Source organism: Carettochelys insculpta, chromosome 28 (genome assembly GCF_033958435.1).
Source record: "Carettochelys insculpta isolate YL-2023 chromosome 28, ASM3395843v1, whole genome shotgun sequence".
NCBI classification, from domain to species: domain Eukaryota; kingdom Metazoa; phylum Chordata; order Testudines; family Carettochelyidae; genus Carettochelys; species Carettochelys insculpta.
The window spans coordinates 7509045-7524799 of record NC_134164.1 but is presented as its reverse complement, the minus strand read 5'-3'; the positions used below and the strand labels follow the sequence as shown (position 1 = coordinate 7524799).

General features: G+C 54.2%; 1 protein-coding gene across 4 annotated transcripts in view; it reads left to right on the top strand.

Moving 5' to 3' along the window:
• Positions 1–15755, top strand: part of HDAC5 (histone deacetylase 5) — a 127189-nt gene that overhangs the window by 20850 nt on the left and 90584 nt on the right. Inside the window, exons 1-2 of one of the 4 annotated variants that reach the window (XM_074979274.1) lie at positions 11707–11841; positions 12619–12716. The exons of 1 other annotated variant lie outside the window; for it this stretch is intronic. In XM_074979274.1, coding sequence (XP_074835375.1) covers positions 12710–12716 — 7 coding nt within the window. In that variant the 5' untranslated portion in view covers positions 11707–11841; positions 12619–12709. Of the gene's footprint in view, positions 1–807; positions 1005–11706; positions 11842–12618; positions 12717–15755 lie in introns of those variants that run through there. 2 more of the 4 variants (XM_074979271.1, XM_074979272.1) reach the window with 2 other exon arrangements.

The following is a 15755-nucleotide window of genomic DNA, read 5'->3' as shown; positions in this document are numbered from 1 at the left end:
TGGTTTAAAAAAATACACACACACACACACACACACACACACACACACACACACACACACACACACACACACACACACACACACACACACACACACACACCCCCTAGAACTGGAAGGGACCTTGGGAGGTCATCTAGTCCAGTCCCCTGCCCTCTCAGCAGGACCAAGCATCAGCCCTGACATCTATTTGCCCTAACTGCCAAATGGCCACCTCAAGGATTGAGCTTACAACCCTGGGTTTAGAAGGTCAGTGCTCAAACCACTGAGCTATCCCTTCCCCGTAAGCCTCCCTCTATGAGGGACGGCACCTATTTTGACATAGGGGCTGGGCGGACAGGGCGTAGTGGCTGTTTCGAAATAAGCCATGGTGTGGCCAATGGCTGTGTTTTGAAATAAGCTCGTGTGTGTGTGTGTGTGTGTGTGTGTGTGTGTGTGCGTGTGTGCGCGAGTGCGCAGACACTCTAGTTGGAAATGTGTATTGTGTGAAGCTGCGTTATTTCGGAATAAGCTCTTCTGGAATAGTTTGTTCGGGGAATAGCGCTGCTGGGGAGGCGGAGCCTTGGTGACTTGCAGAAGCGTGGCCACCGCTCGGCCCGTATGTAGAGCCAAAGGATGAAATTTCAGCACTCTGCCTTGGAAGAGTTGCGCACCCGAGCCCCCAGCCCGCAGAAGGAGGCAGCTCATCGCCTTTTCTCCCTGCCCCCGAAAAACGGAAAGGAGAGAGGTACCAGGGGAGCTTCTGTAGCGGTGTGGGGCCTTGTTGGCCTTGGGCGAGGCTCCATGGCTCTGACTGTTGCTCCTCTCCAGCAGGGCTCCTCCGACGGGCTGGCCACACGGGATGCCTGAGACCCTGGGCTGGTGCTAGAGCTGCAGCTGGCCACGCCACCTAGGAGCGCTGTCGGACGCCTGCCAAGCCGTTTGCTTCCCAAAGCCCCTTCGCTGGCCAGTCTCCAGCCAGGTCGCCACTTGCCTGTGGGACACCATGAACTCCCAGAATGAGTCAGGTGAGCGGGGAGCTCCGGCTGCGTCCTGCCAGGGCAGGGGTGGGGTTGCATTTTGTGCCTGAGGCTGGCGGCTCAAACCAGGGAAAGGGAGATGGCTCAAGGGGTACGCCTGGGGTATGCAATCTCCGAGTGCCTGGAACCTAGCTGGGATGGCTCTGCTGCAGACTGGCTTCTGGGAAGCTTTGTTTTAAACTCCCTAAGATGAAGCTGTGCGTGGCGGTTAAAAGGCAAATCCGCAGCACTTAATTTGTGAGGTGGCTGCTGCCCTCCACCCCAGAGGTGGCCGCATTCCAGCGGGTGCTCTAGAGACGTAGGGCCGGGTTCCACAGCCCCTTACTTATGTATGAATTGGCCTGTTGGGGTGCAGGAAGCTCCTTGGCTATGGCCCAGATGTAAGGTGAAACGCGTTCGGCTTGAGCAAGTCACTGTGTGCTCTTGCCTTGCTGTTTGGCAGCTGGGTTGATTGCAGACTGGAGGGAGAAGAAGGGGAAGGTGAAGAAGTCGCCTAAGAGCTGGTCTCCCTCGCCAGCAGCCGCTGCGCTGATGCACAGCCACAGTGCAGCCAACAGAATGATTCTAACCCAGTGGTTCCCAACCTGAGGCTTGTGGCCCCCCTGGGGTTCACGGGGGTATTTTGGGGGTTCAAGGGGAAATAATAAAAGATGGATAAAAATGATCATAGAGAAGAAGTTTTAAATCATAGAATCATACAGCTGGAAGGGACCTCAGGAGGTCATTGAGTCCAGCGCCCTGCCCAAAGCAGAACCAACCCCCACTAAATCATCCCAGCCAGGGTTTTGTCAAGCCGGGACTTAAAAATCTCTAGGGATGGAGATTCCGTCCCCTCTCTCTAGGCAACGCATTCCAGTGCTTCACCCCCCCCGCCCCCCGGTGAAAGAGTTTTTCCTGACATCCAACCTACTCCTCTCCTTCTGTAACTTCAGACCATTGCTCCTTGTTCTGCCATCTGTCACCACTGAGAACAGTTTCTCTCCCTCCTCTTTAGTGCTCCCCGTCAGGAAGTTGAGGGCTGCTATTAAATCACTGCTCAGACTTCTCTTCTCTAAACTAAATAAGCCCAAATCCCTCAGCCTCTCCTCATAGGTCATGTGCTCCAGCCCCTTAATCATTTTCATTGCCCTCTGCTGAACCTGCTTCAGCACATCCACATCCTTTCTATACTGGGGGGCCCACAACTGGATGCAGTTCTCCAGATGTGGCCTCACCCAGTGCGAATAGAGGGGAACAACCACTTATCTAGATCTGCTCAAAATGCTCTTGCTAGTGCACCCTAGTATACTGTTAGCCTTCTTGGCTACAAGGGCACACTGTTTACTCATATCCAGCCTTTCGTCCACTATAACCCATAGGTCTCTTTCTACTGTACTGCTGCTGAGCCAGTTGGGCCTCGGCTTATAACAATGCTTGGGATTCTTCTGTCCCAAGTGCAGGACTCTCCACTTCTCCTTATTGAACCCTATCTGATTCCTTTTGGCCCAGTCTTCCAATTTATCCAGGTCACTCTGAATCCTATCGCTACCCTCCAACGTATCTACCTCTCCCCCTAGATTAGTGTCATCCGCAGACTTGCTGAGGGTGCAGTCCAGTCCCTTTTCCAGGTCATTAATAAAGACGTGGAACAACACCAGCCCCAGAACCGAGCTTTGGGGCACTCCACTTGAAGCCAACTGCCATCCAGATATTGAGCCATTGACAACTACCCGTTGGGCCTGACCGTCAAGCTGGCTTTCTATCCATTGTACAGTCCATGGATCCAATCCACACATCCTTAACTTATGGGCAAGAATGGTGTGGGAGACCATATCAAAAGCTTTGCTGAAGTCAAGGTATATCACACCCACTGACTTCCCCATGTCCCCAGAGCCTGTTACCTCGTCATAGAAGCTAATCGGGTTGGTCAAGCAGGACTTGCCCTTGGTGAATCCATGTTGGCTACTCTTGGTCACTTTCCCCTCTTCCAAGTGCTCCAAAGTGGATTCCTTGAGGCAGAAACGAGGCTGGGGTGTGTGTGTGTGTGAAATCAGTGTCTGCCTGAGACACCCCCTCCCACACTCTCGGTTAGTCCCCCCCGGGGAGCTCTGACTTGGCAGCTTCCAGTTCCCTTGGCCTGGCTGGGCTCCTTCGGGGAGGGGCCTGGGAGCAGTGATCATCTGGTCTGTCTTGTGCAGCATAAAGACATGTTGCCTCTCTGCTGCGGGTGCATCCTAGCCCCTGAGTGGCTGGAAAGCTGCAGGTTGTCCCAAGGCTTGGTGCAGGGCTAGCTGGGGGCCTGCTCATAGCATTGCAAAGGTCCAGAGCATTCTCCTGGTTTTAACCATGAGTGAACAGAGCAGTGGGGAGGACCAGTGCTTGTCAGCCCGTGTCTGAGCTGGCTAGAGAGCCCAGGAGTCCTGTGCTTTCACCACGGGGCCCTGTGTCTCCTGTCCAGGTTGGTTGGGTTTGGATTTAAGCCGTGTTGTGGTGACTTACGGCAGACAGGCCACTGTGCTTTCGGAGGCTCAGATTGGTGGAATCCTGCCAGGCTCCCAGTGTCAGGGCATCTCCAACCCTGGCAAGGTACTAAGGGGCTCGCCTGCTATCCCACCTGGGGATTGGGGGAGTATCCTTGGTGGATCAGACCCCTTTGGTTTTCTGGTCACGGTCCCTGTCCCTGCCAGGGGTCGAATGTCACCCAGAATTTACCTGCTCAGAGGTGCAGGGCTCATTGGAGCCAACGGCAGCTATAGGTGCTCTGCTCATGGCAGGATTTGGTCCCCTGTGTGTGTGTTTAACCTCCTCGTGTTCAGTCCTGGATGGCTGCATTGTCAGTGCCAGCTGAGAATGGCAGAGCAAGTGTCTCCAGTGCTAGGGGATGGCTGGATGAGGGTATCACCTCCCCGCCATTGATATGCCAGGAACTGGCTTCACGTAGCCTCTGGGTTCTGAGAGATGCGGGCAGGCCTCTTTGGGGACCTGTTGAGGTTCTGAGGTTCTTTGAGCTCTTTCCCTGGTGTGCCTTGTCTTCTAGTACTTCGGGTTGCTTGCTGCAGTTTTTTTCCTCCCCCCCCTTGCCATCTACTGGGTGGAGTTGGAAGTGCTTGACTGTGTCAGAAGACCTATACAGCAGCATGCTTTGTGAAGATTCCCCTCTGGCTCAAGTGGCAAGAGCCTGGCATTCCTCAAAGGAGGAGCTGAGTTCTAGACCCCTCTGCTGTTGGGAAGTCGCAGATCAACTCGGGACTTGGCAGAGAGCTAGCTGGGGGCCTGCACTGTGGCTGGAAGTGCTCGTTGTTTCAACACGAGTTAGTGGAGACGGGGGTCAACACAGGAGTGCAGTTTTGGGGCCTGGATCACCTGCCAGTGGGCCAAGCAGTTCCCGACCCAGGCAGTGTGTCTGGCTGAAAGTCTTCTTGGAAGAAATTTAGTGGTTTTTTTTTTTTTTTTTAAAGAAAAAGCTGTAAACAAAGGTTGCACGGCATGAGATGGCAGCCGAGCGGTCTCCTTGGCAACAGCACATTTGCGGGCACTGGAGTCCCGGCTGGGAGCAGGCCTCTCGGCGGTTCTGGAAGCCGTGCCTGGAACGCGGCGGCTGCCTTCCTCGCCGTTCAGCCCGTCGTCCTGGCAGAACTAATTGATGTGCCTGGAAGGGCTCAGGCCAGGGTGGGACGATCCCTGTTTGTGCCCCTCCCCTGACTGCTACCTTGTGCAGTAACCAAGCTATTGCGGGGTGGGGGTGAGGGGGTCCAGGTGTGGAGTGGCTTGCCGGAGTAAGATCTGGGGAAGCTTGGTTGAATGATGCATGATTTCCCTGCTGGGTGGGGAACCGAGCAGGGGAAAATTCCTACCTCCGCTACAGACCCCTTAATAGTACCTTGGGGATGAGCGCCAGACCCATTTTACAGATGGGGAACTGAGGCTTCATGGTGCCTGGGCATTCCAGCCTAGGGTCAAGACATTATACAACCCGGCACTAATACAGATTGGCCCTCTCTCGTCTGGCAACTTCCGTAATTCAGTATGACTTTAACTAGCCAGATGACAACCTATGGTTGTGGCCAAGTTTTCCACAGTCCCATGAAGTTTACAGCCACCAGGCCTGGCTCCCAGTGTTCGGTGCTGTTATTTAGCTGTAATTTACCCCTCAATGCCTTTTAGAGGCCCAGTGAGCCGTGGATGTGTTGATAATGCTGCTAGAACATACTGACCTCCCATGGTCTGGCAAATGCTCTTGTTTGGCTCTGGTCAGGTCCCGATAGTGCCGGACTAGAGAGGTTCAACCTATCATCCCACTCTCTCCTTCCTCCACTGCTTTGTCTGGCTTGTTTCCAGATTATAAACTCTTTGGATCTGGGATTCTTCCTTAGTACGTGTTATCCAGGCCCAGGTGCAGTTGGGGCCCTCATCTCCTTCACTGATTTCCTGCTCTGATCATTTGACCGTGCAGTTTTCCCTTCTGCTGCTCTTACCAGGGAAGCGCTCTGTTGGTAAAATATAAAGCTGCTGAATGGTTCTTCGCTTTTGCAAATCCAATTCCCCCGCTGCTGCGGGCGAGGGACAGCTGTTTTGTGGACGGAATCAGTTGTGCAGGAATGGAACGCTGGAACTTTTTGCCTTTCAGCCCGACTAAGGAATTGGGTGTTGGTACCAGGGCGGGTGCTCGGCGTTTAACGGTTCTGTATGGAATCTTCCAACTCTGCAGCCAGGTGCCTGGAGGGTGGTGTTGGCACGTGGCCCTGGGTATTACGTTAGTTGCACTGGTCTTCTGTGGACAGTGAACCAAGCTGGCATTTACGTGATCCTAATGAGGCTCTAAAGCTAACAGCCTGTGACCAGGGAAAGTTCACCCGTCCCTTGGGGATGATGCGTTGGCCCTGGGAAAAGGCCAAAGGGACAATCGCTCACCAGTCATTTGCCATGTAAACCAGTGACAACCTTTTCAAACTGCTGGCCCCCTTGCAGGAGTCTGATCTTTCTTGTGGTGTTGAACCTCTCCCGTGCGAGGCCCTTGGGACCTGACTGATGTCGGATGAGAGAATTTGCCGGGCGATGGGAAAGTGCTAGACAATACTTAACCTCCCAACACTTCCACTGCTTACTGGGCTCTTAGAAGACATTAGGGGTAAATTACAGCTAAATAACAACACAGAACACTGAGGGCCAGGGCTGGTGGCTGGAAAGAAACCTTATAGGACCACAGGAAACTTTACCACACCTGTGATCATTGGCTGGCTGGCTGGCTAACTAAAATCCTGCTGGATTACAGAGTTTGCTGGATGAGTGTGTGCTGGGTTAGAGAGGTTCGACCTGCACTCGATTACAAATTCAGAACTAAAGATGTGCTATTGCTGGAAAATTGCAGACCTGCTCATTTTTACCACATAACCGTGAACTAAATCAATCAGACTAGAAATTTTGTCCTTATGTTACGGTGTCTAGTAGTCTAGAGAGATGTATAAACAAGCTCTTCTCTGTATGAAATTGCAGTCTCTGCTGCCTTCGTAAGTGCTTTTTATGTAGCCTGTTGTAAAACTAGGCAGATATCTAGGGGAGCTGATCTGCCCTGGGAAGACCGCTGTAATCCCCGAGGCAGGTGTACCCCTAGCTGAGAACCATGGTTGTGAACCATCCTCGCAGCTGGAAGGGTTGCTTGGTTGGGGGAAGGGATTGCATTCCTATCCAGCCCTCCCAACACCAGTTACCATGGTGGAGCTTAGATCAGCAGGGGATGGGTTTGTGACTGAAGCACTGACCTGGAACTCAAGAGATCTGGGGTCGCTCTCGGCTCTGCCACAGTCTTCTTGGGTGACCATGGGCAAGTCCCTGGCCCTTTCTGTTACTCAGCTCCCCAAGCATAAAATGAGAACAGTCCCTCCTTTGCCTCTCTGCGCAGCACCACAAACAATAGGGCCTCCAAAAATACCAGTGAGACCAACACCGGATTGGCCATTATTAGGGGTCAGAGTCAACGCCTTGGCAATGGCAATGAGCCCCCCAGCTGGGGAAGGTAACGCTTGGTAGGCTGGGATTTTTAGAGTCGAGGTGCGGGACAGTTCAGCCTCCAGAATACACAGGGTCCGTATGGTCCTGGGTGAGGAGCAATCCAGATGGTACCATGTGTTCCCAAGCCCCCTCCTCCTGTCCAATAGCAACACAGGTTACAGAAACGCTCCTGCTTGGCCGTCTTCCAGCTCTTCTCCAGGGGTCATGCTGCCTGCATTAAGGAAATGTCATGCGATTGCTGCGGCATCCCCTTCTGGGCTGAGCTCGCCCCTTCCTGGCTCTGGACTCCTCCCCTGTGTGTCACTGAAGAGCCCTGGGGTTAGTCTTAAAATATTGATTAAGCCAGAAAGGAAGCTGCAGTTTGTTCCTGCCATGTGCTGTGTCACCTGGAAGAAGAGGGTTGCCAGATATTTGGAAAACTCGTGTGGGACAGGCAGTCCCACGCGTGGGATTCCCCAGCCAGGGCTGCCTGTCCAAAAAACTGGGGCAGGGAGCCTGGCAGCTCTGTGGCTGGAAGCCAGATGGGGCATGGAGCGTTGGCCAGTAGTGCCAGTCTCAGGATCCCCAGCCAGGAGGCGGGCGGGGGACCCTACAGTCCCGCAGCTGGAAGCTGGCTGGGGTGTAGAGCCCTGGCTGGCAGCACCAGCTGCAGGACCCCAGCTGGGGAGTCGCAGATTTCAATCAGCAGCCCTGCGGAACATTTTTGTAAAAATGCGGGAAGACCGATTGAAAATCAGCACTCTCCCGCAGGTTGTGGGATGCCCAGCAACCCTACAGTAGAGAGAGCCACGTGCCCCAGCCCTCTGAGCTCCTAGCTCATTGGGAGCCTCGTGGGCTGCCGTCACCTCTTGCTGATCTTTGGTCCTGTCCCCTCAGGATGTAGTTGTTCTCTAAACCATCTGGGTTCCTCCACTTCATTTAGGGTTTGATTTTCCCCAGGATCCTGCATCTTGTATTCTTGATAGCTCCAGTGGAGGATGGATGCAAAGCTGCTGTCTTTGGGATTTGTTCGTGTTCCACATCCACTTTGTGCCGGCATCAATGACCATGCATGGCAGACTCAGAGCTGTTGAGGACCAGGCCCTGGACATTTACAGAGAGTTGTTTTGCACCTTTAAAGTTGGGTTGGCTCTTCCTGGAATTTTCCCTTAAGGGGGTGGGAGGGGAACACTGCAGGAAAGCCACGGCCTAATGCTTTGAGCATAGGATTCTAGGAATGCTTGGCTCTTATATGCACTTTTCTTCCTAGCTCTGAAAGTGCTTTATCAAGGAGATAACTATCCTTGTTCCCATTGTACAGATGGGAAAACTGAGGCACTGAGCAGGGACGTGACTTGCCCAAGTTGCTCACTAGCTGCTGGGACCAAGTACCAGGTCTCCAGAGTCCCAGGCCAGCACTCTGCCCCGAGTTCTAATCCTGGTTCTGCCACTGACTCGCAGCACAACCTTGGGCACAAGTTGTGCCATGACTCTGTGTCTCAGTTTTCCTATCTGTAAAGTGGGGTGATGGTTAACAACCCTGTTGAAGTGCTTTGAGGTCTATGAATGAGATATGCCAAGTGTTTCCTCATGGGCTTTCGGCAGAAGTGGGAAAAGTACCGAAAAATGACTTGAGTAAAAATGCAGTTGCTTGTACTTCTGGATACTTGAGAACAATCAAGATGTGAGAGGTGTGTGCATGTGCGTACTTTTACTCAAGTAGTGTCCAACACTGGTGACTTGTACTTAATTATACCCTCCAACCCCAAAGCAGCTGTACTTTTACTCAAGTAACTTTTTGGGTACTTTTTCCACCTCTGGCTTTCAGGCCACGGTTTACAAAAAAATATGTCCTCAAAGGCAGGTTCTTAATTCTGTACCAAAACTTTGTTCAAAGCTGCTAAGCAGCCAGCTGGCCCTATGGGACAGCTCTTGGAAGCTCCAAGCTTGGGGGGGCCCTAGAGTTGGCACCCATTTCTCGATGTTTATCCTGCGTGTCTGTTCCAAGCACGTATGTAACTGCAGATAGAATGCCATGTGGCGCTTTGGCCTAATGGCAAACCCTTGTTTGTCTTTATTTTAAATAAAATTAATAAAGAATGAGGAAATGAGATCCTGAGTGCCCTTCCCGCATGGCTGAAGTTTTATAAACACAACCCCAATCCTGCTACATTGCCCATAGATCAGGGCAGAGAGTTCCTCAAAATGTGCACGTTGAGTTCAGTCACAACTGCTGTGAGGCACGTGAGTTGCTTTCCTGGCCTGTGAACTTGTAAAATCTCAGTCTCGGTGCACTGAATTCCAGGGCAAGTTGGTGGATATAAAATGCTGATGTTTCATTAAAGCAGCGGCCGTCCCAGGGGCTGAAGGTGCTTTACCAACGTTCACTAAAAGCTTGCAAAGCCCTGGGAGGTTGGTTAATCAGGATTATTCTCAGTTTGTGAATGGGGAAACTGAGGCGCAGAAGCACAGTCACTTGGCTGTGGGCATGACATCGTGATTCGGAAGAAGAGCAGAACACACAGCTCCTGACCCCCGTCTGTGGCTCTAACCACTGAGTCATACTTCCTGGCTACTTCCATGACTCATTGGGGCAGAGAAAAAGTCACATGGGAACTCTGGGTTTTTTAGCGTTTAATCTCTGGCTATTTAATGCTGACGTCTGTTTAAATAACAGCTCGTGAGCAGAGATGTGGCTGTTTTCTCCTTCTCGAGTGGTTCCTGGTAATAAGCAGCCAGTTCCATCACGGTTATGATGGGAACACCTAGAAAGCCTCGCCAAGACTGAGGCCCCCTTGTGCATCCGATCTATGTGCATTACCGTAGCCCCGCCTCCGAGATTGGATCCAAAGACAGTTGGAAGTCGGTGAAAAGACTCCCATTGACTTGGGTGGACTTGGGATCTCTGTGGAAGAACTTGGCTGGTTTGCTTCTGGCCTGAGAGGGGAGGAAGTCTGCTGGCTGAAGAAATGCGTTGCTTTTGCATTGCCGGCCTGTGCAGGGCGTGTCTGGGGTCGGGTGCGAAATGCATTGATGTTGGCAGAAAAAGTCTGGTTGATTTTCAGTGGGCTTTCGTTAGACCTTTGTTTTCTTATTGGAGAGCCGCTGCCCCACGTCACTGCTGAGCCACCATCTCCTGCCTTGCTGCCCCTCCCCTGGGAAGTGCAGAGGCAGCTGGGTGGTGGATACTGGGGCAGGATGGAAGGAGAAAGAGTTCTCTGTGCCCTGTCTTTCTCTGGGGGGGGTGGCGGTCAGAAGCCAAGGGCTATTGGGCTCCAACCCTAGCCCTGCCGTGGGCATCATGTGATACTGGGGCAAGTCACTTCCAAACACTCTGCCTCAGTTTACCCCCAGACTAACACTTGGCCCCTCCCCCACAATGCGGATGAGGGAAACCACTGGAGTTTGCAGGATGTGTGGGATATGGGACACGCTAACGTAAGGGCTGGGTATTGTGCACGGAAGGGGATAGAGATGTCTTGGGGTGGGAACTGTAACTTATTTTCGTGGTGTGTCTTGAGTTAAACCCCTGCACTGTTGGTAGCTGTTGTATTCCCCATTTTACAGATGGGTCAATAAAGGCACAGCAAAATGTGTGAGACATGCTGCAAGTCAGTGGTAGAGCAGGAAGTAGACTCAGCTGCTCCAGAGACCCTGTGTGGGGTGACAGGCACAAGGTTGTCCTTCCAGCATGCTTTTGGGTGATGGTATATCTCTCCCGTATGTTCCCTATTTGCACCAGGCCTGGCTCAGCCACAACATCCAGCCAGCGGAACGGTATTGGCATCTTGCTCTCTGCAAAAAGGCCAATAGATGTATTACCCAGCTTCTCTGACTGGAGGCGCTTCCTCGCTGGCTTTCCCAGAGCTGAGCAGAGACTGGGATGTTTGTACTGCCTGTGTTAAAGTTGCCTCATGGATTTCAGGTTCCAGTCTGGCATGAGGTTTAGTACGGGTTGAACCTCTCTAATCCTGAACTGTCATCCGGCAAACTCCCTAATCTGGCATGATGTTAGTCAGCCTGACGCCTGCTTACCGTGGGGGGAGCCACGTTTCCCGTGCTCCCATCAAGTTTTTGTTTACAGCCCCCAGGCCTGGCTCTCAGCATTGTGTGCTGTTATTTAGCTGTAGTTTGCCCCAAATGTCCTCTAAGAGCCCAGCGAGCAGGGGAAGCGTCGGTCGTGTGCTAGACAATCGTGACCTCCTGTGGTCTGGCAAATTCTCTCGTCAGACACCAGTCAGGTCCCGAGGGTGCCGGATTAGAGAGGGTTCAACCCTGTGTGGCTTCCTTGAACTGGAGTATCTCTCGTTCCCCAGCAGGGGGAGACACTGCACTGCTTTGAGCTCCTAGGCCAGGGCGGCCAACCAGCTGGGGACTGAGAGCCACAGCTAGAGTGCAAAGGGCCACGTATTGTTTGCGTACGTGGCTCAGCGCCGTTCTCCTCCCCCCAGCACCCACAGCTCTGACCCGCTGCACCCTCCCTCCCCCCCCCCCCCAAGAGCCCGGTGCCCCCAGCTCTGACCCGCCGCACCCTCCCTCCCTCCCTCCCCCCCAGAGCCCGGCACCGTCAGCCCCCCTGGCTCTGACCTGCCGCAACCTCCCTCGTCCAGAGCCCGGCACCCCCCGCTCTGGCCCGGCACCCCCGGCCCCCGGCTCTAACCCACTCCCCCTCTTCTCCCCCAGAGCCAGGCACTCCCCGCAGTCTCCCACACAAACTCGATGCTGGCGCCTCACCGGAGCTGCCGCCACACGCTTCCCCCGCCCAGCGCAGAGCTGCGGACGGCACTCCCAGCGCGGCTCTGAGGAGGAGCCGCATTGAAAGGCTCAGAGAGCCCCGGGTTGGCCACCCCGCCCGGAGGTAAGTGTGTCCCACACTGGATTGTCGAGGTGGGTTTGTGGTTCTGGGAAGGGGGTGTAGCTCCAAAGCCAGGAGAGCTGCTGCAGAGGAGACAGAGACATTGCTGTTGTCGAGCACTGAAACGTGGGGGCAGCTAGGGACTGCCAGAGCTCGGATCTTCCCCCTTTTGGCCAGAGATGATGAGGGGACGGTTGCCCGAGTCCCAGATCGGCAGACTCGGGTGCATACTCTGCAGGCTGTGCTCAGTGTGGGGAACGGAGCCTGCGTCCCCAGGGTCCCTGGCAAGCGCCTGACCCTGCTGGTCCAGGGACGGCTGCCTGGATGTTTGCACTGCAGCCCCAGGCGTGACCTACTCCAAAGCCAGCGCAAGTACGTGCGTGAATGCCTACCCTTCCAGCGTGAATCCTGGTAGCCGTGGGAGTGGCGTGCAGGGAAGGGCCACCATCTCTACGAGAGGCTGCTGATTGATTGTCTGGGGGCTCCGATAGGAATCCTACTTGAGATACTTCCGCAGCTCTTGCCGGTGTTGGTTGAAGGTGTGGGCGCTTAGCCATTTGCAAATCAGATCCTTGGGATTTCAGCCTTTCCCTGCCGAGAACTGCATGCCCCAGGGTCGATTAAAGAGCCTTCTTTTTAATTGGAAGCAGGTTTTTTTTATATTGTTAATTTTTTCTTTTTTTAAAAGTAAACTTGTTTGAAAATGAATTCTGAATTTCATGGGGGAGATGGCGAGGCCTGAACGCCTTCCCTCTCCAAACCCTTCCCTGTGCCCTGTAGGTTGTGCAACTAATTCCAGTTCCCATCCTGCTGCAGTGTGATTGCAATTGTGAGCACCACGCAAATAAGCCAGAGCTCATCATTAGCAAAGATGCCAGGTACGTGCAATAAGAATCTGAAAATAATAAGCAGTAGCATAAAGGTGCACCTCCTAAAACTGGCACTCTCTGCTCTGGCAGGATCATGGATGCTCCTGGACCACAGAGCCTGGAGGTCAAAGGGCAGGAGGGCCAGCTGGGGTCAGGGGTGGCAGCGTCTGCATCCCAGCTGGTGGCAGCGTGGGATTGTGGCTGGAGTCCCATGGCAGCCCTGGGGAGCGCAGGGCCAGGGCTGGAGTGCTGCTGCCGCCTAGGAGCATGGGGCTGGGGCCGGAGCCCTTTGGAAGCCCTGCAGAAACATGGGGCTAGGCCAGGGCAGCCCCCAGGAGTGTGGGGCCAGGGCTTGGCATGGAACCTCCCCCGATCCAGCAAATTCTCTCATTCGGGGTCAATCAGGTCCTGACCATGCCGGCCCAGGAATGTGCCACGTGTAGTTAGGAGAGACCCGCCTCCCCGGTGGAAGTAAGCGCCAATCTAGTGCAAGTAGCAGAGAGGCGGCCGTGTTAGTCTGTATTTTCAAAAACAAGAAGTCCTGTGGTACTTGTGGACTAACGGATATTTTGGCGCATTAACTTTCGTGGGCAAAGACCCACTCATGCATCTGACGAAGCGGGTCCTTGCCCGTGAGAGCTTGTGCCTCACAATACCTGTTCGTCTGTAAGGTGCCACAGGACTTCTTGCTGACCTAGTGCAGAGGCTCTGGCCGTAAATCAATGCGCTGTAATGGTTGTAGCAACCCATGAGCAGGCGCCTTTCTGTAGTGCAAGAACTCTGAGTTACACGTGGAAAAGCTAATTAAAATCAGGCTTAAGTGTTCATAGATTATTTCCTGGAGTTCCCCCTGAGAGCCCCTCATTCAGGCTTTGGCTGCGGTGGGGGCTCTCGGGGTTTTAGCCCTGCAGTGGGGAGCGTGGCGTAGGGGTTGGAGCCCTGGTGCATTGCAGACTAGGGATGTTAATGTTTAACCAGTTAACTGGTAAGCCTGGTCCTAAATGGCTTAGTGTGACAGTTGACTGGTAGAGGCTGGAGCAGCCCCCTGCTCACTGTGGGCGGCGGGTGCTCCGGCTCCACGGGGCTGGCACAGGTGTGGTGTGCTCCAGCCTGGCCATAGCAGTCCTAGTCCACGGCAGCTGGGCAGGGGTGGCTGGGTATGAGAACTTGGGCCTCTGATGCGAAACCCTGGGTGGAGCTGCTTTATCGGTTTAAAACTGGCTGCCCGGTGTTTAACTGACACCAGCCAGCTGAGACGCAGTGTCTGCGTGCAGCCCACCTGGGTCTGTGTTGGCTTCAGTGGGGCAGCGCTGCCTCAGACATGGAGGAAGGCCCTGGAGAACAAGGCCCTAGGTAGGGAGAGGGGCAAACTCCTTGTCATCTACCCCACACGTCAGAGTCCAGCTCCATGTGGCACACGGTTGGCTTAACAACCAGGATGTTTGTGACTTCATGTTTAGACAATGTTTGGTTCTTTTTCTCCCTTGGCTTCATGGGTTTGAAGCCTTCAGGAGCATTTGATTTTCCAGCCTTTATCCACAGTCGCGAGAGCTGGAAACTTATTTTATTGCTTAAAACAAAAGCCAAGGGTCTTGTGGAATCACAGGACTCTGGAAGCTGGGGCTTGAAGGAGAAGCACCAGACCGCATGGGCCTTGGAGTGTATGGACCTGAGAGGAGGGCACGGCTCCATCTGGTGATGGCCATGTGACATACACCAGGAGGGCCCTGCTCTGGTTTGATGGGTGTTGCTGAAGGAGGTTTGAATTCCCCTTGAGGGCCCCAGGGCGTTCTGTGTGTGCCTGTCAGAGCTGGCGCCCTTTGGGGCAGGGGCCCTCTTTATTTTGCATCATGTCTTGTACTCCTCAGGCGAGACTTTGGGATCAGGCCCCCACCCCTGTATGTGCGGCGCAGGACTCCTTCTAGTCCTGCAGTCGGGACTTGAGCAGCCTGGTGTGAGTGGCAGAGCTTTCAGGAGCAGGATTGTACTGTGAGCAGTAGTTACACTAAGCCACTTAGCTTTGTAATTGGATCTAAAGGGCGTGTGGGTGTGGGGAGGGAATTGCAGGAGAAAGATTTTGCTGTAGGCCTGTGTGTAACTGTCCGTGGTCAGACTCGAACTTGGGCCCTCTGGCGCTTGGGGCGAGTGGTGCTGCAGTGTGAGCTAAAAGCTGGTGGGTGCCCAGCTGAGGTTGGAAAGGGGCCTTGTTCTTTCCCCTGCGCGCACACCACAGGACAGCGACCCCCACCCAGGTGTGTAGAAGCCTGATGCCCAGATGCATCCTCCCAGCCCGGCTCCGGTGCCCACATCCCGTTGCAAAATGTCTTTTGATTTAAAAAAAAAAAAAAAAAAAAAAAAAAAGACTGCGGCTGATGGGCCTGCTTGGGGCTTCCCTCCATGGGTCTGGTACGATGGGGTGGGTGTTCCATGCCAGGGAATGGGAAGGCCCAGGCCTGTTCGACCCTGGGAGGTGGGGCGGAGCCTGCCTGACCCAAAGGCCTGCTCCACGCCCCCCGCCCCAGAAATGGAGAATGGGTGGGGAGGCCAACCAATGAGGAAACCAAGATGCTGTTTGCAGCATCATAAGCCCATCTTGAGCTTCCTTCTCCTGGATGGCCCCTGTCCTAGCCTGACCCTGAGAGACCCCCGAGAGGGAGGGCGTGAAGGGCAAGCTGTGGGGAGAAGTTGGCTGGAAACAGGCAGGCAGGGGGCTGGGCTGCTGCCTCCCCGCGGAGGGGCAGGTGTCAGAGGCTGGAAGGTACCAGCCCGTCCCCCTGCCCAGAGAATGAAGGGTGGTGATGCTCCGAGGCTGCTGTGCTGGAGCAAATGCTCCCTGCAGGGGCTGATCAGCTGCAAGAAAAGCATCTGTTCCCCTGGCTCCTTGCTTGTCAGCCCTGCTGGTGAAGCGCCGGCAGTGTGTGCCAGGGCGTGGTGCATTTTAGGATGTGGCTATGCAGCCAAAGCTGGGCAGGGCCTGCCCTCCGGAGCTGATGTACCCCCAGCTGGCCTGGCTAACAGTAGTAGTGTAAACAGCATGGGCAGGGCTGG